We start from the raw sequence: 25,721 nt of genomic DNA, 5'->3' as shown, positions 1-25,721 counted from the left end.
ATCTAGTTTGACTTTGCAGAACACAGGCCATAAGAATGGGAAGATTAAGCAATACAATATGAAAAGCTGATTTATGTTTTTTAAAACTTGCATCTGGAATATGTTCAAAATGAAAATTGGACTTACAGGAATTCCACTGGCAGACTTTCTTTCTATCCATTCAAACTGGTGCACAGCAAAGCACACCAAATATGTGCTCATTGGGACAGATTTCTGAAAAGTTGTCCTGTTCCAGCCATCACCCACTTGAACCGTTTGCTGAAGAAGGAGAAAAATAATTCTTACCTTGTGAAACTGCAAACATATGCATAAAAGAGTAAAATATTCAGATATAAACAAGAGCTATAGGAATGACTAATTGTCTCTCTGGTTTTACACAGCTCATGGGATGGGAACATGCAAAGTGATTTTTTTTCTTAAAGGTGGAATGCATATGATGGGGTTTTGTTTTTATGCACTAAGAATGAGTTTTCTTATTTCTAGCTGTTTGCATTAAGAAATCAAACCGTGCATGTCTGTGCTTATATACTCTTGTTAAGATGAGCTTTTCAATATGCTTGAGTTCCGTTTAATGTATTTTCTAGCTAGCCTTCTTGAAATGGCTCCACAAAACCAAAATGGAGAAATTAAAGATTGGGCCGCATTATGCCCTCCTTTAAACCTGTGCAACTTTCCTGAAGCTAGTGAGGTAGTACAGATGTAACTGAGGGCAGAATTTAGCCCACTGAATCCAATCCAGTTTCAGTAGTAATTAATGCTGTAAACCTTGGTGGGTTTGCTTTGCAAGGGGTTGTTCAGACACCCTTTTGTTCTTAGAGCTGGCCAGATTTTTGGTTTGTTAATCCATTGCAAGCCAGTCTTGATTTTAGCAAATGTACTTGGTATTCTTAAATATTTGCTGAATAGTTTGGACAAAATACTTCAACTGTTCATTATTTGTTACTGGTCATGTGGTGTGTGTGTGTGTGTATATGTATATGTATATGTATATGTATATGTATATGTATATGTATATATATATATATATATATATATATATATATATATATATATATATATATATATATATATATATAATCTCCCTGGTTGGATGAGACTCTATAAAAGTAAAAAAGGCAATGGCAAATAATAGATACTATACCTATAGTAGAAATACAATAAACTTCTGCAATGTTTGTGAATAGCAGCCTTTACATGAATAACAGATGTTTTTATACCACAAGCAAATTAAAGTAAATTATTTATATAGTCACAAATCTGTTTTTTCCCATTATTCGAGCAGCTCTGTTCTGATATCTCCTGTCCCCAATATCCCTTTGAGTTTTTAAGACTGAGTACCCCCTAATCTCAAAGAAACATTCAAATGAAATCAGCATTTCCCTGTTCTTTCAAAAGTAAATTTCACACAATTTCGTGCAAAATAATTGTTTCATGCAAAACAGTCAAATCCTTTTGTAGAACCTTCCATTCAGTCTTTTTATGCTTTGAACATCTTTCCAAAATATGTTAACTATGCTTCTACTTTCAAGTTACTCAAATTGCTCCTAGAAACTCCATCAGCATTTCCTACAAAAATGAAGTAGTCTATGAAAAACATCAGTAAGTTTCTAAGCCATGTCTACACTCAGAGGAAAAAAAGGTGTATTTTTAGCATATAAAAACACAAGAGATACCATACTGAGTCAGACCATGGTCCATTTTGCCCAGTTGCCTGTGTCTGACAGTAGACCATACCAGAGTTTCAGGGAGAGTGTAAAGAACAGGGCATTTAGGGGTGGATCACTCCATATCTTCCACTCATGGCTTCTGGTAGTCAGAAGTTTAGGGTCACCCCAAAGCATGCGGTTGTGTCCCTGTCCATTCTGGTTAATAGCCATTGTTGGACCTATCCTCCATGAACTTATCTAGTTCTTTTCTGAACCCAGTTATACTTTTGACCATCAAAACATCCTATGGCAACAGAATTCCACAGGTTAGTTGTGTGTGTATGAAAAAAATTACTTCCTCTTGTTTGTATAAAATCTGCCTCCTATTAATTTTATCAGGTGAACTCTGGTTTTTGTATTGTGGGAAAGAGTAAATAACAGTCTCTATTCACTTTTTCCACATCATTCATGATTTTATAGACTGCTATCATATCCCCACTTAGTTGTCTCTTTTCTCAGATGAACAGTCCTAATCCTTTTAGCCTCTCCTCACATAGAAGTAGTCCAAACTCTTGCTCATCTTTTTTGCCCTTCTATGAATCTTTTCCAGTTCCACTATATCCTTTTTGAGATGGGGCTACCAGAACTGGACACAGTATTCAAAGTGTGGGTGCACCAGGGATTTATATAGTGGCATTATGATATTTTCTGTCTTAATTTCTGTCCCTTTCCTAATAGTTCTTAACATTGTTAGCCTTTTTGACTGCTGCTGCAGACTGAGTAGAAGTTTTCTGAGAACTATCCATGGCGACGCCAAGATTTTTCTTGAGTGATAATAGCTAATTTAGAACCCATCATTACATATGTGTGTTACTTTGCACATATCAAAACTGAATTTGGTCCTGCTTTGATCAGGAGGTTGGACTAGATGACCTCCTGAGGTCCCTTCCAACCCTGATATTCTATGAATTTCATCTGCCATTTTGTTGCCCAGTCACCACTTCTGGGAGATCCCTCTGTAGCTCTTTGTCAGCTCTGTGTAAGCTCGAAAGCTTTCTCTCGCACCAACAGCAGTTGGTCCAATAAAATATTACTCTTCCCACTTTGAGTCTTGAATATCCTGGTACCAACACGGCTACAACACCATTGTGTATCATTTATATATATCCAATAGGGGAGACAAGTTTACAATATCTGTGCATGTGGAAGCCCAGGGATAGGCAGCTAATGAGAAAATGTGATTCTCTCCTGCATTGGGATTGGCATTGCTGTGTTGTGTTCTACTGTTGAGCCTTGGTGGCCAGTAATACACAACTAGGAATGATAACGAAACAACCAGTCCTATTTTATATAAATCTTATTTAACCTTAAGCTGTATAGCTTCTGAGATAACAAATGATCTGTTAACACTCAAGGGTGTTCAGGTTTAAATTACTCTTACATTTGTTTTACAGAATCATTCTACTTAAGTAGTACATTTGTGAAATACATACCTCTACGGGCATGTTTGCGAGTGCTTTGAATGGTTCTTTATGGATGATTGATATGGTGTAAGTTGCCTTTTTGTTGGGCTCATCAAAGCAAGGAAACGACTTCCGTGCATCTGTTGGCTCATGATCAGTAGCTGCTATGCTCCTTTAAAATAAACAAAAAGCTTGTTGCATTGTCCTAAGCCTTCATGATAGCCATTTTTTGTTATTTCCATGTATGAACATAATTGTTTGTTAGTACTGCAAACTGTAGTAGAACCAGCAAAAGTTTTATTGTCAGTGGTCTTTTTATAAAGATACAACTTAAATATTTATAACCCTCAAATATACTTAGGCTTCTAGAAGTCATGACCAGTAGGTATTTTAACAAAAAACAAGTAAAACTGCTGATCACAAATGGAGGATGTGCTTAAATATTTTTTAAGAGCAGGAAAAGTAAAATACAAGCAGTTCCTCCCATAGTAAGGGGAAATCCTGCTCATCCTACCGATGTGAGTAATCCCATTGACTTCATATTAGTAAACATTAGTAATGTCATCAACTAAAAGGAAACTAAAGCCCTGATCTAGCGATGAGCTCTGAATGAATGGACTGCTCTGCCCATAGGAAGCGCCACTGATTGGGTCTTCCTGGAGCTCATTACAGGATCGGGACCTGAGCTTCTCTTCAAAAGACATCTTCAAAAGCTTCTGAGTGATGGCTTAACTCTACCCCCACAAAATACTGAAGCTGCCTGCACAGTACTTTCTTGTTATAGGCATTTATCACTTAGAGGTTACCCTGTACATCTGCCTGCCAGTGCTGCTAAACTTTACTGACTCCAGTAATGAATTGTGCACTGACATGAAATGTTTGAAATAGGGTAGAACACTTAATGACAAATCAGTGCAAGTGCGTTTGCGTGTTTTAGCTTGGAAGTGAAGTGGGCTCACTTAGATAGAAATGACTAAGGGAATTGTTGCAAAATAGGATCATTTAGAAAATGTTGCCAAGGCTTTTATGAAACATCCTCCTACATGAAATCAAGTTTTCCCCTATCAGCATGCTGTTCAGGGATGGAGCATGCTCTCTGTTCTGATTCATGGGGGAACACATCTCCGATATCTCTTCAATTAATTTGGAATGCGGTGCATTTTCGGACAGCATTTCTGCTCAAGCTACATTAGGGTAAGGTGTGGATTTTTTTATTGTTCTTTCCCAAAAAAAGTAATTAAAAATACTCATAATAAATTATAGATCTTTACCACCATCACAAGTTCACTAGACAGCCAATTTTTCAATGTTTCTGTTGCTTTTCGCTTTCCCCTGTGATGGTTAAATCTTAAACTGGTCATTAAGAACCTATAGTAGCAGCTAGGTTCATGTAGAAGTCTGAGGAAGTAATACATCTCGACTTTTACTATTCATATTCATTTGGACACTCACTCAAGTGCCTTGAATTCATGGTCTTGGAGGAAGAAGTGTAATGAACATCACCTTATCTAAACCTCTCAAAATAGCTTAGACCTAATGGAGTTTCTTCTGCTTTGTAAGTTTTGTCCCATTCTCCTCTTTGTAGGGTTTGGGAGATATTTCACAACCAAGTTAACTTCAATCCCTTGGGCATTGTTTTACAGCAGTTGCTTTAAGAAATTGCTGTATGTTTGGACACTCTTCTATCCATGTTCCTAAAGACTGATAACACAAGAACCTTTTCACTGATTTATAAGGTGATAAACCATATATCCTCATGCATTTGTGGTGGGCAGAAACACCAGTGATGCAATTCCCCAATGCCACAATTCATGGGGGTTGATTCAGAGACCTCTAGACCAGGACATGCTCCTGTGCAGACAAGTGGTAATTAAAGAAAAAATGAAATCTGGTATAACTTGGTTTTAAGATTAAAAACCCTCCCTTTTGTATAAGGTGGATTCTACCCCTGCAATTTCGGTTGATCTCTAGGTTTTTAAAACATGAACCAGAAGTGACAAAGTTGTAAATATACCAGGAATATTAAGAGGAGATCTGTCTGTGACCACATGCAGCTGTTGTTCCCAAAATAAAACATTGCTACATTTAGAGCGATGATAAATTACCATTTTTTGCCAAGCATATACAGATTTTCATGAGAGAGAGAGAGGGAGAGAGATTTGTCTCCCTCAGTTAAGTAATGGATTTTCATACATTTTTTTGCAAACATAGATTCATCACTTTCCCAGGGAAATTTTGGCACTTTAATAAGGATACACAGTCATGGCAAAATGTGTTTTCTGCCTGCCACAACTGCCTTGGCTTCCTTTTAAATAGAGAAAATTCAAGGAGAGAATGGAAAACTATTTCACATCTGTGCAACCAACAAAACCAGGAATACCAGCTTCCTTATCAGCTGGAGATGTGCCCAAACTAGCACCATTTGAGCCCCCCTCCACGCCCACACAATGCTTCACTTCAGAGGTTTGAATAAAAGGGAACTCCGATCTGAACCAGATTTTAGTTATGCAAAGCCAAGACACAGCTGCCTTGCCCATCTGTATCCTCAGTAATACCAGAAGAAAAGAAACTGGAGTTATTTCACATCTCTTGATGGCAGCTGAGGATTAAAAAATTCTGTCACGCTCTAGGCTGATGCTTATTTGGCACTTTTATAGGTCTCGTTATTCTCACATCAGAGCACCTCACATTCTGTTTATTGTATTTATTCTCACCACAACCCTGTGAGGTAGGAAAGCGCTATTATCCCCATTTTACAGATGAAGCGCAGAGAAGCTGGTTGTTCAGTGTCATAGTGGAAGTCCGTGACAAAGAAGAGCATTAAACCCTGGTTTCCCAAGTCCCAGGCTAGTCCTCAAACCACGGACTCATCCTTCCTCTGGGACCTAACGTTGTCCTCTGGTGAATGTATAAAACCAGAGGTGGATCCAAGGGACAGTGAAGTCTGGACCTGTGCCCAGTGTATAAAGAAAAGGGGCCGCAGCAATGCTTAAGCAATCCTTTGCCCTGGCAGAAACAGCTCTCTAACAGGCTTTTTCCACTCCACCTCCTCCTCCCTGCCATTCTTCCTCTTCTCCATCAGCAGCCAGGTCCCACAGCTTCTGAGGCTGTTCAAGAGGAAAGCTAATTGCCAGCTGGCTCAGTTCCCCCCCCGCCCCCCCAGGTCCCCGCCCTACTCTCATAATATAGGCTGGGCTGGTAACACTGCCTATTGTTAATGCTGCTCAATTCTTCCCATGATAAGACCTGTTTTCACTTGCTTCTAACATTGCCAAACTTTTGTCATTTGGGCTAAAATCTCCCACACCAGGCATCTACGTCAGGGTGACGTTTACTGAAAAATTTCAGTCAAAATAGTTCAGTTGCTTGCTTCTCAGAACAAGGCGAGTGGAAAATAAGTTGTTTGCCCATGTTAAACAATTCTGGTGCTTTTTCCTTCGTGAATCTTTAGTGCCCGCATGCTCTGGAGGCATTTGACATTTTGGTAGGGGGTGCAAGGCCTTTGTGTCAGGACTGTGCTATGCCCATGAAAATCTGCCCAAATTTGGTCAAGTTCATAAGCCTTTGAAATATTGCAGTTTGCATATGTTCCATAGTGGCTTGTTAGAATTTGGCCTCTAAATTCACTGAAGATTTCATCTGCATTGGGCATGCTGTAGCCTAGGGCTGAGTAGAACTTTCCCTGCAATTACAGCTCTGGGTTACTGAGGAGGCTGGGTACCTGAACGTAGAGCAGGAAGTCTGTCTTTCGTGTGCTCTCAATGCCCACCCAAACCTTTGACCCTACCCCACCCCCGGGCACAGTTGACATGGAAGAGGAAGCAGCCTGATTTGAATGCAGAGGAGACAAGAGCTGGACCTGAGGGGAAATCTGGGGATTATATTGGGCCAAGCAATCTTTTGTGGGGAGACTGGGACTGTAGGCTGATGGCGAGGGGAGAGGAGAAAGAAACTGGGAGTTGGGTGGGTAGACAGGGACTGGCTGGGCAAGAAGAGTGGGATTAGGGGGCAAGGAGGGAAGTGTGTGGGGGAGGGGGAGGGGGGAGAAGACTGATATCAGATGAAGAGCCGAGGAGGATTGGGACTGGCAAGCAGTGAAGCTGGTGGGAGAAAGGGTGAGGGAAGGCAGATCTGACTAGAAACCAGGATGTGGGGGGACCATTGGGGCAAGGAGAAAGGGAGATATGAGTGGAGGGACACAGAGCTTGAACTAGGAGCCCAGGAAGGGAGACTGGGACTGAGAGCTAATGGGGATGGAGAAAGTGGAGGGAGAAAAACAGATTAGATGAGGAACCAGAAGGGGGAAATGGGGAATTGTTGGGTGAGGAGACTGGGACTGTGCATGTTATGAGGAAGACTGGGAGTGGAGGTGGAGAGACTGGGATGGGGAGTTGTCATAACTATAAAGGGAAGGGTAACAGCTGTCCTGTGTACAGTACTATAAAATCCCTCCTGGCCAGAGACTCCAAAATCCTTTTCCCTGTAAAGGGTTAAGAAGCTCAGGTAACCTGGCTGGCATCTAACCTAAAGGACCAATAAGGGGACAAGATACTTTCAAATCTTGGGGGGGGGGGGGGAGGCTTTTGTTTGTGTTCTTTGTTTTGGGCGTGTGTTCTCTCTCGGGACTGAAAGGGACCAGACATCAATCCAGGTTCTTCACATCTTTCTAACCAAGTCTCTCCTATTTCAAACTTGTAAGTAAATAGCCAGGCAAGGCGTGTTAGTTTTCCTTTGTTTTCTCAACTTGTAAATGTACCTTTTACTAGAGTGTTTATCTTTGTTTGCTGTACTTTGAACCTAAGACTAGAGGGGAGTCCTCTGAGCTCTTTAAGTTTGATTACCCTGTAAGGTTAATTTCCATACTGATTTTACAGAGATGATTTTTACCTTTTTCTTTAATTAAAAGCCTTCTTTTTAAGAACCTGATTGATTTTTCCTTGTTTTAAGATCCAAGGGGTTTGGATCTTGATTCACCAGGAGTTGGTGGGAGGAAGGAGGGGAATGGTTAATTTCTCCTTGTTTTAGATCCAAGGGGGTTGGATCTGTATTCACCAGGGAATTGGTGAAAGGTTTCTCAAGGCTTCCCAGGGAGGGAATCCATTGGGAATGGTGGCAGCGGGACCAGAGCTAAGCTGGTAGTTAAGCTTAGAAGTTTTCATGCAGGCCGCTACATTTGTACCCTAAAGTTCAAAGTGGGGATACAGCCTTGACAGGAGTGCAAAGAGAAACTAGGACTGGCTTGGCAAGGAGACTGGGACTGAATAGGTGAGGAGAATGAGATTTGTACAAGGGGCCATGGAGAGAGGGACAGACAGCACTGGGACAGGGACAAATTGAAGAGGACAGGACAGAAGAAATCCAGCTAGTGAGAGAGAAACAAAAGACGGTTTGTCCACTTGAGCACGTTCCCCTCCAGAGCCTGGAATGAAACCCAAGATCCCTGAGCCTCACCATTCCTCTGCCATCAGCAAATATCTGTGAAAACCACTGGTAAAATGTGTCTCTCATCCCCCTCTAGTGCCAATCCACATAAAGGGGGACAATCTACTACTGTTATCAGTTGTTCTGTAAGTCTGTGGCAGACATCTCTGTGGTGGATCTAAAGCTTCCAACCCTGCTGATGAACCGTGTGAGTGTCAATATAATTCCACATGTTGGAATTTCTGTTTGCTTGCTTTTCAGTTTGCTTTTTTGAAAACTTAGGAGATTACACACACAAAGCTACATTAAAGAAATATTATTAAGGTTGCAAAGTCAAGTACTCAAAAGTTAGGAAATGCCAGAATTAAGATTGCCTGTGCAACCTTAATTCAGAAGTCTTGTTTATATGCATTATGATCGTCTTAAATTACATGGTCAGATACTATTTTTTCCAGAGGACCTCGGTGTACTGAATGAGGCAGAACAGATCTGAATGAATCAGGGTTGTGTAATGAAGGAGACATGTCTGTAGGATCCCTGACTGATTTATTGCCGATGTTGGAAGGTGTGTAATGATAGAGGCAGGGAGATTGTAGGAAGAGAATGTACGGTCTCGTGGTTAAGGCATGCTGTCCTACCTAGAGAACTGGAATGTACCCCTTCCTCTTCCACAGAGTTCCTGGTCATGCTAGGAAAATCAGTTAAACCAAACTTTTCACAGGTGGTTAATAATGGTGCTTCACTTGAAACCCTGGTATCTAATTTGCAGAAGTGCTGAGAACTCCCAGCTGCAGCTGAGGTCACTGGGAGCTGTGCTTAAATATATAAAATGCAATGTAATGCTACATACACTGCAAAAAATCAGATACTGGTATCACCTCAAAGTAGTGGGTACATTTGACCTTAATTTCTCTGTGCTTCAGTTCCCCATCTCATAAAACGAGAATAGCAACATCCCTTTGTTTACAGGGGTGTTGTGAAGGTAAAATCATTAATGTTTGTGAAGCACATGGATACAATAGTGATGAGTGCCAGGAGGAAATTTAATAATTCCATCTCCAGAACAGGGTTTGAATAGTGTCCAATAAATAAGGCCTAGAGCAACACCTGGAATGATGAGAAGACGACAAAATAATGAATAATTGCTCATTAATTGAGCACCATCCCCACTGTCTACTGAATGAGGCAGTGGTCCTGTGGAAAAATAGTATGCAGTGCTGTAATTAAAGACTGTATCATAGTGTATACAAACAAGGGCCAGAATTAAGGTTCCCAATATGTTAGTGTTTGACTTTGCAACCTTCATAATGTCCTTTTAACAGAGTTTTTTGGTCTCTAATATCCATACACACACACACACACACACATCCCCTTCCCACCATTTGCCACACACACTTGCTATGAAGATAGGATGCCTCCTGCTGTTTGAGCTGCTGTTCCACCTTTCCCTCCTACTTCTGAAACTGAGGCCTGGTGGCTGACAGAGGGGTGGGATGAAAGATGAGCTTGTGGTTAAGACCCTGAACTGGGCTTTAGGAAATTGGGGTTCTGTCCCTGATTCTCTGACAGATTTCTTGTGTTACCTTGGGCAAGTCCTCTCTCTCCCTCCTTCAATGAACTAGAAATAACAACTCCCTACTTTACAGGGGTTCTGTGAGACTAAATGTGTTAATGATTATGAGGCTGTTAGATGCTAGGGCCATAAGTATCTTATCTAGATTGATAACAGAGGAGCTGCATAGGGACGGTAGTGAGGGAATAGAGCTGAAGAGCCAATTGGGGGCTCAGATGCTCCCCATATGGCTTCCTCTTAGATCAAATTGCTGCTGTAACTCATTTTTATACATATGGGGAGGGGACCCAGTTGCCCTTTGCTCTTCTCTCTGCCCTTGCATCCTCCCTTGCCAGTCCCTGCCTTTTGCTCATGGTATTACCAGTCAGCAGCAGAATGAAGCTGAGGTAACTCTTGCTTGTTGCACCACAGGGTTCTAAATAGCAACAATGAAAACTAACTAGAGTTGTTAATTTCACTGTGCTGCTATTCAGGAAAGCTAGGAGGTATTCCAATAGCCTGTCTGCAGATTCCAGGTTACATTCTAAGTATCAGGGCTGGAAATGTCACCTTTAAATCATAAATGTAGTAAAAAGTGATGGTTTTAGTGCCCCTCTCCTAACACATTCTCACCAGGGAAAGTTTGCCACTTTGCACTGGCTAGCAGATTTTTCAAACCCTGCCTTTGAAGTAGTGGAGATCTGAGGCAGGGAAAGGGTTAATTGAGCATCAAAAGCACATACATTTGGGTTCTTTAATTGGGGTTAAACCTTTGCAACATTTTAATAATCATTGATCTGATTACAAGGGATGAGCTGGAGCAGAAATATGTCAAATCACAGATATCGTCCAAATTTCAAACCTGCCCACGTGTAATTTAAACCAGCTGGGGAAGGAAAAGTGGAGCTCTGATTCTGACATTCCTTTTGCTTACAACATCAAAGCGGTTATGTCAAGAAAGCTGCCACAATGCTAGTTAGTTGGCATTTCACTGAACGGTTCTTACTTTGGGGAATGATAGAAAACAACGTACAGAGCTGCATGTTATGTACCAGACTACACATACAAAGCAACAGATAGGACTCAGTCCCCGCATACAACTCCCAGATGCGACTTTGCAAAGATCGGGGATAGACTGTGGCCAATAGAGATCCAAAATGTTTTTCAGAATAAAAACTCCAACCCACATTTCTTTGTAAGCAGCCGCCCAGAGACTGCTTTGGCATTCTTAATGCTGTACCTTCCTGAGGGAAGCAGGAAAATTAAAAGAGAGCCCAGAAATGTACGCAACTTGGTGACAGAGAGAAGGTGAGAGAGGGAGAGAGCAGGTCTGAGCAAGTAGAAATAGATGTGCAAGTCAAAATTTAAAAAAATGGGTTTACTTGGTCACTCCATTCTCAGTGTAGGTGGTTCTATAAAATCCAACGAGGGAGCCATTCAGCCAGCCTTGGAACTTCAGGGTTAGTATATAGTTGTCATTTGCAGTAGTAGCAGAGAGCATCTCTTTTGCCTCCATCACCACATATTCGTGTTGTTCATATTCAAAACATTCGATCAGTGCAATCTGCTGCCCTGAGGATTTCCAGAGCATGGGTAGCTCTGTGATCTTGGTCTCTCGGAGGTGAAGCCACAAGTATTTGGTAGGTTTCCCCAACTTGATGGAGATGTTGACTGTCCCTGTGTAGATATCTGCATCCATCAGAGGCTTCACTTCCAGCTCATAGTGTTCTGGGTTAATGTAAGTGGGTAGCCTGAAATCTGTCCATTCTCCATCTGCATCATTTTTGGGAGGGCAGTGTCGTGTCTCCACTGTCACAGGAGTAGTGGTTGCTGGCTGTTCTGTGCCTCCGGAAGGTTGGCAAGGCTCAGGTCTGCTTAATCCCACGCCAAGTCCCACAGCTAAACCCACTGCAGCCACTACTGCACAGATGATGGCCACATGCTTTTTCTTCATGCAATACCTCTTGGACTTCTTATCCTCAAAATCCATTCCCTGCATCTTTGCTCCCCTGTCTTCTTTCAAAGATAAACATTAACCTTAAAAAGGCTTATTAAGCACCTCCGCGCTGCTTGTTTTTAGTAAGCCCAGCAGATTCGGTTTGTATTGTAATGGTGTAGTTACAGCCTTTTTGTCTCTGCCACCTCTCCTTCCACTATGTACTCAATTAATTAAAGATAGCATTCATCTGAACCAGAGGAAAAGTGGTTGATCCAGAGGAGTGCAGCTGTGAAGAAAGACAGAGGAAATGGACACAGAAGAACACTGTTACTACTCTACTCTCCTTATAAGCAGTTCAGCCCCACCCTCTACTCCTCCTGCTCTGCTCTGAGTTAAATATAAAACAGCACTATGTTAATCAGCAGTTAGGAGATGATCATATGCCAAAGCTCTGTCAGCAGCTTTCAGAAAGTTCACAGATAGTGGTGTAACTGCTAGGAAGCCTCAACTTTTGCCACTACCTCTTATTTTTAATACTGTTGTTGTTTGTTTTGACAACCAATGATTTCCTTGAACTTCCACCAAAGTTTTTGTGCAATAAAATTTCCAAGGTTTTAAAAAAATCTTTGTAGTTTCAGTCAGTTGTTTCCCCTCATTTATAGAGTCATTGTTTTACCGTACAACTCCATGTGGTTATAGGCAGAAGAATTGGCAATAAAATTATATAGCTTCACTTTTGTTTCAAGCCTTAAAATTTTGCTCTTTTCACACATACAGGACCAATTTTCCAAGAGATCTTTTAGAACTGCACATAGGAACAGGTAGCCAGGGATGTATTTACTTCCTTAGCCAATGCAATTAGTGTTTTGTGTTGTATGAGCCATTTGAGAAACTTCTAAAAATGTGGCTCCCAATATGATTTAGACACTAGACAACCTTCATTTCCATAACCAAAGCTCAGGTAACATGAATCAAGTGGAACCTGATCCTGCAAGGGCAACTTTTGAGAGTAAGGTCTACTTCTGTGAGTAAAGATTCCAGTTTCAGGCTCAATGTATAATCTATCAAAGTAGATTAGAACTGAACACTGAAATCTCCAATTTGTTTTATGCTCATAGTGGAGGAATTTAAAGGGTGGAAGAGAAGCATTCAGTTTTCAGCTGCTGTGACTCTCCTGTTTTTCACTTGCTCCAGAGGCAGAACTTGTGTCCCCTGTGTTTACTTATTTCAGCATGACCGTGTTTGTATTCAGAATAAGGTGCACTAGTTTGGCTTCATGACTCCTGTTTAAATTGATGAGGAGTTGTATGGCTTAACTCTTGCTTGTTATATTGGATACACTTCAGTGTTTTTTAAGAGAATTGGATACAATTTCACCTGGATGGCTAATCCTCAGGCCTAAATGCAGTTGTTACATGCTCCGAAAGATATACACACAGTGCTGTGCAAGGGGTTCTTCTGGGGTAATCTTTCCGCACCCTATTTAGAGATGACTCTGACCACAGCTTTACAAGTCACTTTTGTCTACTCGCTTTCAAATGTCACCAACCTCCACTCAGACACAAGCTTGTGTGAGATTCCTAGCCACAAGATCGACAAAACTGGCTGGTGTTGAAGTAACTTAATATATTGTGTCCAAATCAAAGATTTCAAACAGAAGCCAAAGAAAGAGAAGGTTTGTGTGTTGGAGAGCTCCAAGTTATCTTACTCAGATGTTTTCAGACGGCTCTAAAAGAATGAAACCAATGTAATAATTAAGTGTACAACTGGAATCTGTTTCGCATTATGTCTCGTTTTCTTTTTTTCTTTTCTTTTCTGTCTCTTGATCAAAATTAGACACGATTTGGGAAAACAGTGCCTTTGAATGAACTTGGTCCGAGAATAAGCTCTGGTTATAGGGGTCAACATTGCAGATCATCATGGTCTTAACATTTACAGTTTACTTTCTCTTTTTTGCTCTGGTTTAAAGATACAAGGAGAGAGAGCAGATATAAAATAAGATGCCTTGAAACAGAGTGGCTCGTTAAACACTTATAAAGTGAGAGATTAAATGTGTCTCGCTTTTTCTTTGCTTCTTTAGCCAAAAAAAGGTGTTATGATTTCAGCCCACTCTGAGGTTTTTTTATTTCAAGGTAAAAAGTGCTATTAGTTGAACTTATTGAAGATGTAGCAGAAAGGATTAGTTATTGTAATTATGAGAAGATTTGTATATTTCTCTATGGGAAGTGAAAGTATGAGTATTTGTACCTTTACAGGGAAGGGTGAGGGATGAGGGGAAAGCATATCTGGGTGAGATGGTTCCAAAAAAATGATATTTGTGCTAAGTCTTGAAAACAACAGCAGCAGCAAACACCATAAAAACAAACAAACGAGCAATGACCTATTTATTAACATGGCACATAGCATAGATCATTGCTTTTTATAAAGCAAATGCAGTAAAGCTGTTACACTCAATTATGCTTGAGCACTGCTATGTCACTGATAATCTCTTTACTGAAAAGTGTGTGTCAGATGGTGTTATGGCCCAATATGGGTGTACATTTTTTTGATGGTGGGATTTAGGGCTTCTGGGCAGGCCCATCCCTCTCATACCAAAAATAAGCTTTGTGCCTTGTTGACATCTGAGGGGAAAATCTATGCTAGAAATAGCAGGAGATGGCACCAGGAGGCAGCTAGACTGCTGCGCTAGTCAGCGACAAATAATCAGAGGCCTCTCCATCAGTCTGAGGCAGAGAGGGGTATTACAGGGCGACTTCTGGCCGCTGTGAATGAAGTAGGTCCAACTCCTCTGTGCTGGTGCTCCCATTTGACCAATTAAGGAGGCAAGGCAATACCGGGGGCTATAAAGAGACTTAGGCTAGGTCTACACTACCCGCCTGAATCGGCGGGTAGAAATCGACCTCTCGGGGATCAATTTATCGTGTCCCGTCGGGACGCGACAATCGATCCCCCAATTGACGCTCTTACTCCACCAGCGGAGGTGGGAGTAAGCGCCGTCGACAGAAAGCCGCAGAAGTCGATTTTGCCGCCGTCCTCACAGCAGGGTAAGTCGGCTGCGATACGTCGAATTCAGCTACGCTATTCACGTAGCTGAATTTGCGTATCTTAAATCGACTCCCCCCCTGTAGTGTAGATGTACCCTCAGTGACCTGAGAAAGAAACATGGGGAGTCAGAGCTGCCTGGGTCAGTCAGGAGAAGGGCAGGAGGTGAGAGCTGCCAGAGCCAGGAGATTGATTGTGTTTCCAGGCAGAAAGCTGAGAGTAGGAGAGCAGCAAGAGGCATTTGCTAGTTGGCATCCCCAAGCCAGAGAGCAGTAGAGGCTGGTTGTAATCCAGAGAGCCAAAGGCCAGAGAGAGCTGAAGGCAGGGGGATCAGTGAAGGAGCTTATCTGCTGATGTTTCCAGGGCTGGAGAACTGGACTCTGAGGAACTGTGAGAGGGCAAGGAGGAAGTGAGGGATGCTTTCCTGGTAAAGATGATCTCCCAGTAGAGAGGCTGTTGGGTTCATGCAAGGAAGACCAGAGTTTTAAGGACTACATGCACTGGGTGTGGATATGGACTATGTTTGGGGACTTTGGTTATGGACTGATTTGCAGTATGTTTTGTAATAACCGGGCTCCCAGTTGATGTATTATTCAAGCAAGAGAGCCTGGTGTAGAGTCCTTGAGTTGTATGAACTCCAGGGAAGATCTGAGCACCAGACCAGTTTGGGAGGGGAAGGGGAAACATTCATGTCAGATTTTTGTAGTATGGTCAGTTTTAATTTTAGAAACCTAAAAAGGAATGAAAACCGACGAACCAATTATCTCACTCATAATCCTAGAAATGTAGGACTGGAAGGGGCCTTGATAGCTCATTTAGTCCAGTCCCCTGCACTGAGGCAGGACTAATAACGTCAGGCACCCGTAAAATGATGCCATTTGCCAAAGATCTATCCTGTGTAACAAGCAAGGGTTAGATGGAAAAGGAGCAGAGAAGGGCAACAAAAATTATTAGGGATATGGAACACCTTCTATATGAGGAGAGATTAAAAAAGACTGGGACTGTTCATCTTAGAAAAGAGATGACTGATGGGGGATATGCTAGAGGGCTATAAAATCGTAAGTGGTGTGGGGATAGTGAACAGGGAAGTGTTATTTACCCCATTCACATAATAGAAGAGTTAAGAGGTCATCTGATGAAATTAATAGGCAGCAGGTTTAAAACAAACAAAAAGAAGTTGCTGCTTCACACATTGCATGGACAACCTATGCAACTCATTCCCAGGGGATGTTGTAAAAGCCCAAGGTATAACTGAGTTTAAAAAGGAATGAGATAAATTTTAGGATAGGTCCATCAATGGCTATTAGTCAGGGATGCAACCCCATGATCTGAATGTCTCTAAACCTCTGACTGCCAAATGCTGGGACTGGATGACAGGGATGGATCACTCAAAATTGACCTGTTCTGTTCATGCCCTCTGAAGCATATGGCACTGGCCACTGTTGGAAGACAGAATGCTGGGATAGACTATTGGTCTGACACAATATGGCCATTCTTATGTTCTAAGATTTGTTTTTTATTTCACCTTAATTTGGGATTTAATCTACACTGAGGAGCAGCGCTATAGCCCCAGCACTAGTTAGCCACCCCGCCCCTCCAACTACCCCAATGTGGTGGGGCAGAATGTCACAATGCTCCAGTGTTGGTATTGGGTGACTTACACAGGTGAGGGCTTGCCTTGTGCTGCATACAGTCATAATGCTACTGCTAAGGGTTAGTTTCTGTGCATTGATGGTAAGGCTGTTCTATCTGTATTCAGTGCTGCTCTCATGACACTACAATGAATATAAACACTTGCAAATGTTTATTGATGTGCAAGGGTTTCAGAACTGTTGATCACATTTTGCCCATAGCTTCTAATTGTATTTAAAAATTCAAAAAGAAACTAATTGTGATGAGTAGCTGAGCTATAATGCTGGTCAGAGCTGGATGGAGAGGCCTGCTGAGCTTATTCAATATGAAAAGAAGTACTTCCATAAAATCCTTAATTGAAGCCGACAATAAGCAAGAGCTGTTCTGGGAAACATCAAAGACATGGAAATAAAGTGTAAAAAAAGAAAAGTGTACGGCTAACCACAACAGACACAAACCTAGTGAGCCAAATTCATACCTGGCATAACTCCACTGACCTCACTGGAGTCATGCCAGGGATATATTTGGCTCCTGTTTCTAAAATGTAAGAGCACCCAGGAATCATATAAGCAGCAAAGCCAATGGGTCCAACATTCTTACTCTTTTGTTATTCCATCCTCCAATTCCTGTATGTTCTCTGTGCTGTCTCTATAATGAGATTTGGGGGTACCTCGCAGTGAATTACCCGTAAATCCTTGAACATCTATCAGGCTGAGTTTGGTCCCTAGTCTCTGAATCACTATTAGAGAGCTTTGGTTACAAGAGGAAGATCCTAAGTAGCTGTTGTAGTGAGTGCTTTTTGGTAGACCTTCAGTTGCAGGATTCTTCTACATGTTTGTCCCTGTGGCACTCTGCAGGAAAGACTCCTTAACTTGAAAAATGTGAAACTTATTGTAGTGCTCACTGGAGACCCAAATGAATTATACTTGAAATAATTCCCCTCACCCCCATATTTCATATGTAATTAATGATTGACCTTGTCTTCATCTCAGGCTTTGAACACTCTCACATCATTGTTAATCAGCTAAAAATGCTGTAGGCCTTAAGTTATTGTTATACAGTAAGCCCTGTTTCATTTGACATCTTTTCTATTATCATAATTTTTAGTTTATAAATCATGCCCTCTTGAATTTGTGTGCTTTGGAAATGCAAAGACTTTGGATTGAATTGATTTAATTAAAGACATTCAGAATTTCTTCAATTGTACTTGTGTTTCCTGAGTAAAATCTTTGAAAGTTGACCTCATCTATCTATGGGTGGTTTTTTTTTTTTTTTTACTGCACTGCCTCAGGAGCATTCTGCTATTTTCTAAAGTAGATTGACCAGTTCTGGATAGAGTGCACTAGATGAGGTAAAATATTATCTCTGCCTTCTGCAGCAATAATACCATCTCTTTTCTGAATTCAGTTGTGTTTATCTGCCAAGTCAGTGCTGAATTTTGATTTTATTCTTCACTGAAGATGTACACTGGGGTAAAGCCTTGAGGGAATTTCTGCACTAGGAAATGTGTAGCTTTACCCTTTGGTAGAGGATTTCTTCATTTGATTCCTTGCTTCAGACTCTTTGCTTAAAGTTTATGCACAATGAAGGGAATGCCATCTATTAGCCTATTTATGTAAAAGATGCAAGTCCTAATGTACTAATTTCCATTGTTTATGTTTTGCAGCTGCCTTCAGTTTGATATTAACTTTTGACTTGAAGAGCTTGCTTGGAGTTCTTTCATTCAACCCATTAATGAATAATACAAAGCTGGGCTCAGAACCCTGATCCCAGCAGGTATTGTCATTCTTTTCCAGCTTTAAGAGAGTGTGTGTGTGTGTGTGTGTGTGTGTCTCCTATATATATATATATACACACACACACACCGTATGAGATAGATATATAAGCCGGTTCGTTTATAAGCCAACCCCCCCAAGATGGATAAGTAAAAATGGAAAAAATTGTATAACCCGTTCATACGCCGACCCTATAATTCAGGGGTCAGCAAACTTTGGCTCCCGGGCCATCAGGATAAGCCGCTGGTGGGCCGAGATGGTTTGTTTACCTAGAGTAAGGCACGGAGGTAAACCTAAGTAAACAAAGTGTCCTGGTGTGCCAGCTACTAACCCTGATGGGCTGGGACAGCAACTGATGGGGAAATTTTTTTGGAGGGAGAAGCTGGGAGTCAGGGGAGTAACCCCTGTGACAATCCCCCACATGACCCCACCCCTAGCCCGGGACCCCCCTCTCTCTCCATCCCATCCCTTCCCACCTTATCTGGGGAGGGCCAGGGGAGGATGTCTCTGGCCTGGCTGGAGCTGCTCCGGCAGGCTGGACAGCGCGGCCACAGCCTGCTTCAGCGGGCCAGAGTGGGCGGCGCGGCCGCAGCCTGTTCCAGCGGGCGGGGCCGAGTGGCATGGCTGCAGCCTGCCAGCCCCAGAGCTGCAGCTGCTTCGGAGGCTGGGGGGAGAGTAGCATGGCCAGAAGTGGAGAGACTCTGGCCCTGCCTCTTCCCTTCTCACTCTGCTGGCTGTGCTGCCTCTCCTTGCACCCTCTGTTGGGGGGAGGGGCTGTGTCCCACCTCTTGCTCTCTATACCCGTTCATAAGCTGACCCCCTTCTCTGGTGCTTCCCTTTTTTACTAAAAAATGTGGCTTATGAATGACTATATACGGTAGTTACATTTTATTTCCTGTCTCTTCAAAAATGGTCACTACAGCAAATCAACTGTTTTTATAGTTAATGACTCCACACTTTGGACACCAACCTCTGATCTGGAACTTTAATTACTTCAAGTTTTAAAAATGTGCCCAAAAGGAGCTCTGGTGCATCTACAAAATGTAAATAAAACATATAAAAAAAAATTTCTGAAACCCATCCACGCTGGGATTTTCCCACCATCCAATACAATTTGTTCAGCCCACTTTCCAAGGCAGAAGTCTGGGAGAAATGATGAGCTTTGCAGAATGACTAAAGGTCAACAAATTTGGACTCTGATGGGCCAATAGGAGAAGCAGGTTTCTGAGTTGCGAAGCCTTGAGTGAAAGTGCCCAATTCAACTTGTATAGGTCTCTAGGGGTCATGTGAAATACTTCCCCTACATTCCAACTCACCATGTCCTTGAGGCTAGAGTGATGGGTCAGTGTCTTAGAAAGACCTCTCTCCCTACATGGAGGCAGCACCCTCCTCAAAACCCCTCCTTAACATCCCAGTGAGTATAACTCAACTGTGGATTATCACTTCCACTGGGTTGGATAAGTCTCAAACTCCCTGCCACAGGCTCCAGGCCTTAGAAGGGTACAATAGGAAAAACTAAAACTCCTAAAGGCCCTTCCCCCTCATGGAATTAAAGCAAAACACTTTCCCCTGCACAGCCCACCCGATCTCTCTCCTCCACTGAGCTAGAAAGGAATTGAACCCTCAAACTCTACCATTGAGATCAGTTATTTAAAAGGGGGCATCAAAATAACCAAACTTCTTCAGCTAGATGTACCCCTGCACAACACAGCTTTCTTTCCTCACCCCAATGACACAACCCTCTTCCTTATCCCTATCAACCCTGCATCCAATGCTTTCCCTCCACCAGCTTACCTCACATAAAAAAGGAATTACTTTCTGAAAGGCATACAAAGATGTATATTCAGGTTATGTCTACACTGCAACCAGACACCCATGACTGGCACATGCCCACTGATTGGGGCTTGGGCTAAGGGGCTGTTTAATTGCAGTGTAGACCTAGGCTGGAGCCAGAGCTCTAGGACCATCCTATGCCGCTGGGAGTGCTTCTTGGTTTGCAGCTGCTCCTGGAGTCCTTGGGAATTAAGCTCCCTTTTCCATCTGTGTTGAACTAGAATATAGTCAACTTTCTCTCCAGGTAGATCTTTCTATAGTTATCCATGCCCATGTGGCATGCAAACTGGATAACTGCAATGTGCTATGTACGATGCTACACATGAGGATCTCTCAGACACTTCAGCTAGTGCAGAATGTGGCTTCACACGTATTTGGTGCGGGAGTTAGCCAGAGGGAATATACAGTGTTTGCTCTCCAGAGGTTACATTGACTTCCTGTTTACTCCCATTGCAATTGAAGGCATTGATTTTGATCAATATAGTTTGCACCCTTGACTACCTGAGAGACCTCCTCCATCCTTGTGTACTCTGTGACATGTAATATGCATTTATGCTGACAGTCCCTAGATCTAACTATCTGGGTATCATAGACAAGCCATTCTCCATGTAGGGGTGGTCTAGAAGTCACTCCCCATATTGATCAGTCATAACCTGAGCCCACTGATCTTCAGGGCGTGGAGTAAGGCTCGTCTATTCATACAGCTTTCACGTTTGGAAGAGTGGGGGAGCTTGGAGTGTGAATGGATGAATAAGTACATAAAAAGAAATTGCTCAGCAGCCCAATAATGACATCTGCTTAATGTGCAGCAGCAGTGCAAAGCCAAGTAAAATACTAGGCTTTATTGAGCAGGGAATAGAGATTAATATGAAGACCATTATAATCACTTGATGGTATGTTTTTATCCTTGAATGCTGTAGTCAGCTGTGAGCTCCTCATCTTATTAAAAAAAAAAAGACAATACAGAAGTGAAGGAAGATAGAGGAATAATTGGAGACATGGGTGCAGAAGAGTAGAAGTAATCCATATTAAGATTAAAAACACTGAGCCAAGTGCTGCTCACCTACATTGGTGTGCATCTGGAGTGACTCCATGAAAGTGCTTTTAATTTAGAAAGAAGAACAAGAGTATATAATAATGCTATTAAAAATATTGGTTGACTTCGTAAATTCAGTTTTTCTTTTCCATAATACAAGACCAAGGAGACATACCAATTAAAAAGACAATACATTTGAAACAGAGTAAAGGAAACACTTTCATGCAACATATAATTCACCTGTGGCACTCAGAGTAAGATGGCTGGTGGAGGGGATTTTGCATCTTTCCCTGAAGCATCTAGTCACTGTTGAAAACAGAATAATGAACTAGATGGGGCCATTGATCTCTTCTAGTACATTTATTCTTATATTCAATGTTATTAGGTGCACCAGAAATCAAGCAGCATTACAGAAAAATTATTGCATGTATATGTGATTTTTGGCACTATAAAAAGCCCCATAGATAACCCTGCTCGAATATAAGAAGAAAAGTCCATTACACTTTTTTGAGCAGTTAGATATTAAATCAGAGACTTCCCTGTCAACATATTTCAGCTCATTTCCAAGTCTGTTATCTCCTGCATTGGCCTTTGTTTTCCTTTATTGGTCAGAATTGTAAAGCTGAGAAAAGAAGAAACAAAGCAAAAATAAATAAATTCAGAGACAGAAACAATGCCACTTGACTATTATACAGAAAATCAGTGATATTATATAAACTGAATCGTCGTTATTTTAAGGCATTTAACAATGAGTTTAGAGGTTGGGGGAAGAAAAAGTTGTAGAATTCACACTACAATACGGAGACCGGATGAGCTGTATATTTGAAAGTTTCCCCACACTGCTCCATCAGTATGACTGGGCTTGGCAGAATTCGATTTTTTTTTTTTATAATTTCAACAGATAATATGAATGTTTAATTTTTAAGAATTTTGTTTTTTATTGATTTTAAGATTTCACAATAGTGAAAAAATTATGGGGAGGTTCAGACTATAGTAGGGATTAGACAAAGATTATTTAATGACAGTAAACAATGAGATTAAAAACATTAAAGCTTTATAACCATCAAAACACAAACTCTCATTATCACATGTCAAGATATACAAAACATCCTTAAATCAAACTCTATTCGTTCTCAAGCAGCATTTTTCATGCTTTGCCTATCTATAAATTCTGTTATTGATGGAAATATTTTTTCATTGGTTTGTGGGTGTATGGCGAAGTCTATGTTTACTGATATTCACTGATAAAAATCTAATCTTTCCAAGTCTAATCCTTCCATGTGTTAGCTGTAGTTAGGGTAGACTGCCCCTAAGGGCCGATAGGAGAGAACAAGTTTTATGCGTCTTCCATCCTTGTCCACTCCATTGAGACTACCAGCGAGCATGCCAGCCATGGTGATTGCGTTTTGTAATGTGGACACCTTTTCAGTAGGAAATGGGCTGAGGCAACCAACTTCTTTCATGTAGGCCAAACTGCCATCTAATGGTATAATGGAATATATAGAACCCAGCACGATGAAAGCAAAAAAGGGGCTAATATAGACATAAGGAAAAGCAGGAAGTGGAGCAACTTAGTTGGAGCTGTTTTTGAAAAAGACAAAGTGATGCTTGTGGTGAAGCAAGCTGTCTTTGAGGGAAATGCTGATCTCCTTGTGACCATCTAGGCTGGAAGAGGTTGATACACACAACAGAAGATAAAAGGAAATAAACCCACACTGGTCATCCTTATCCAGAAAGGCTGAAGTGTGTTGTCTTAAGGGAAATGACTGCTGGTTTAGATGGCCACCTGCCATACCAGAAGAAGACTAGTGTTTGTGTTCTACTAGAACATCCTGTAGAAAAAGGAACCATGGAGGAGATTTTGCAATTCTTGGTGCAACAGCAGGCAGCAGCACAAGAGAAGTGTGCTGTGAGGACCAGCAAAAACAGACACACAGCATTATGCTCCAGATGTCGCAGGCCCAACCAAACAGCAGGAGATGCAGACAGCAGCATAGCAAGAGCACAAACTGACTGACCTGGCAATCGCCCCCAACAACAACTGGAAAAGCTAACCCAGGCCATAGGACTGAACCTAATTCACCAGCAGAGACTGAAAACTACCAATGAAATATTTACTCCTAGGCCCCTTTTAAACCAAGATGGAACCAAAGGGTGGCCCAAAGATCTTCCTGGAAATGTTCAAACATGTAACCATTACGCCAGTGGATTACTTGGCTGGCACTGGTCTTATCCGATGAAGAGCAAGCTGCTTGTAGTGGCACAGTCAGACAGATGGCCTGGTCTTACTACTAGGTGAAGACAGCTATCTTGGGTAGTTTGAAAATAAATGGGGAGAAGAATTGCTGCTGGACCTGTGAAGAGAGGTTACAGGTCCTTTTGGGAACCAGACTTGGGGTTCCAGCATAAAGACTCAGGAATTTTTGCTAAGGGAGGCTAAAACCAGAAATGAGCTTGGCAATACAGGTGGCAACCTGGTTAGCATCAACCTTCTAAGATCTGAGAAAATGAGCAAAGGCTTACTGATCTCCCCACGTTACTACAAACCTTAGTTGAAACCCAAAGCAGCCTTTCATTAGGGGAAAGAATATGTAGGAGATTTGAATGAGCAACAAAAGCAAGCCTTCCACTTGATAGTAGAGTTGGCCCAATCAGGACAGACTAACCTAATGTTCGACTGTGAATTTTACCAGTGTTCCAAACTAATATTAAACACACACTAGCTTTCTAGCATGCCTCTGGGTCATTTAATGACATTACATTTTTCCGAACCTCAGGAATGTGGTGGGTATTTTTTAAATGAGTTGGTAAATGAGCCGATCTACTTTTTGCCATGCTTCACCACCAATTCCCTCAACAATTTAGGCGCCACAACACTGTAGACAGAATTACTCCACAATCCTTCAACACGAACAGCAAAGACTCTATGTTGTCATTATTTAAATAGATGGAATTCCACAGCAACCCTCTTTATATACAGTAGAACCTCATAATTACAAACACCAGCGTTCTGAACTGACTGGTCAACAACACACCTCATTTGGAACTGGAAGCATGCAATCAGGCAGCAGCAGAGACCCCCCCCCCAAAAAGCAAATACTGTGTTAAAAGTAAACTACTAAAAATATAAAGTTTTTAAAAAATTTACAAGATAAGGAAACTGTTTCTGTGCTTGTTTTGTTTTTAAATTAAGACTGTTAAAAGCAGCAGTTTTCTTCTGCATAGTAAAGTTTCAAAGCTTTATTAAGTCAATGCTCAGTTGTAAACTTTTGAAAGAACAGCCATAACATTTTCTTCAGAGTTACATCTTTTCTGAGTTACAACCTCCATTCCCAAGGTGTTCGTAACTCTGAGGTTCTACTGTAATGAGAATGTGGAAGTGGCCCACTAACAACTTTGTGTGTTGTTTGTTCCATGTGCTTTAGCAAATTTAAGCTCCTCTAATCTCCTAATACAGTTTTGTCCTGTGTACACTTGTTAATCCCTCGTCTTCCTCGGAGCTGCCAGGATTTAATCAGCCAGAACAGTGGCAGGTCAAGGTGTAAAAGTGTCATGTGTTGCTGGAATTCTGGGGCAGAGGGATGGCAGTTTCCCCTTCTCTGCTACTGAAAGGCAAGAAGCACTCTAAAAAAAGGCTAAAAGATATAATTTGGTAGTGATGTGTTTATGCAATCACATGCTTGTATATACTGCCTGGCTACATTGTAATATTACTTTTATCATCAGAATGCTGCCAAACCTTTAGTAAGCCTAAGTACCATATGTGACGGGTTTGGTCACAGAGACCCCCTTGGGACTGTCACCTGATGTGCTGAGATTACCTCCGAGCCTGTTTTCCTTGCCACTTTGGGACTCCAGAACCCTGTCTAGTTGAGCCAGACATGCTAGCCTGCTGCAACACATACCCAGGTCTGGTCCATGCCCCCAAAGCTGCAGGCTTTAACCAAAAACTGCTCAGCAGGTCCCCTATCTCCAGCACCCAGATACCCAGTTCCCAATGGGATCCAAACCCTAAATAAATCTGTTTTACTCTGTATAAAGCTTATACAGGGTAAACTCATAAATTGCCCCGCCCTCTAGAACACTGATAGAGAGAGATGCACAGCTGTTTACTCCCCCAGGTATTAATCATTTACTCTGGGTTTATCAATAAACAAAAGTGATTTTATTAAGTATAAAAAGTAGGATTTAAGTTCCCAAATGAGAGAGAGGATTTTATGCAACAATTACTCTCTTAATTTTGCAGGATCACTGCCTTTGTTCTCTCCCCAGGGGCTTGAACACCAGTAGTTAATGGATGAGGTTAGCTAACATGCTGTCCTGAAACAAGCAAACACAAAGTTCAAAAGGCTAGTTGATGTCCTTCAAGAACTCATGTGGCT

At 41.7% G+C, this 25,721-nt stretch overlaps 1 protein-coding gene across 1 annotated transcript in view; it reads right to left on the bottom strand.

The window, feature by feature from the left end:
- Window positions 1–12,391, bottom strand: part of ENPEP (glutamyl aminopeptidase) — a 50,927-nt gene extending 38,536 nt beyond the window's left edge. The window contains exons 1-3 of the mRNA XM_024106849.3: window positions 11,465–12,391; window positions 3,140–3,281; window positions 127–258 (exon numbers count right to left, since the gene is read on the bottom strand). Coding sequence (XP_023962617.2) covers window positions 127–258; window positions 3,140–3,281; window positions 11,465–12,081 — 891 coding nt within the window. The 5' untranslated portion in view covers window positions 12,082–12,391. The remainder of the gene's footprint in view (window positions 1–126; window positions 259–3,139; window positions 3,282–11,464) is intronic.
- Between the last annotated feature and the right edge of the window lie 13,330 nt (window positions 12,392–25,721).

This window comes from Chrysemys picta, chromosome 5 (genome assembly GCF_011386835.1).
Source record: "Chrysemys picta bellii isolate R12L10 chromosome 5, ASM1138683v2, whole genome shotgun sequence".
Taxonomy (NCBI): Eukaryota; Metazoa; Chordata; order Testudines; family Emydidae; genus Chrysemys; species Chrysemys picta.
Note: the sequence above shows the minus strand (reverse complement) of the source record. Positions and strands in the feature narration are given on the sequence as shown.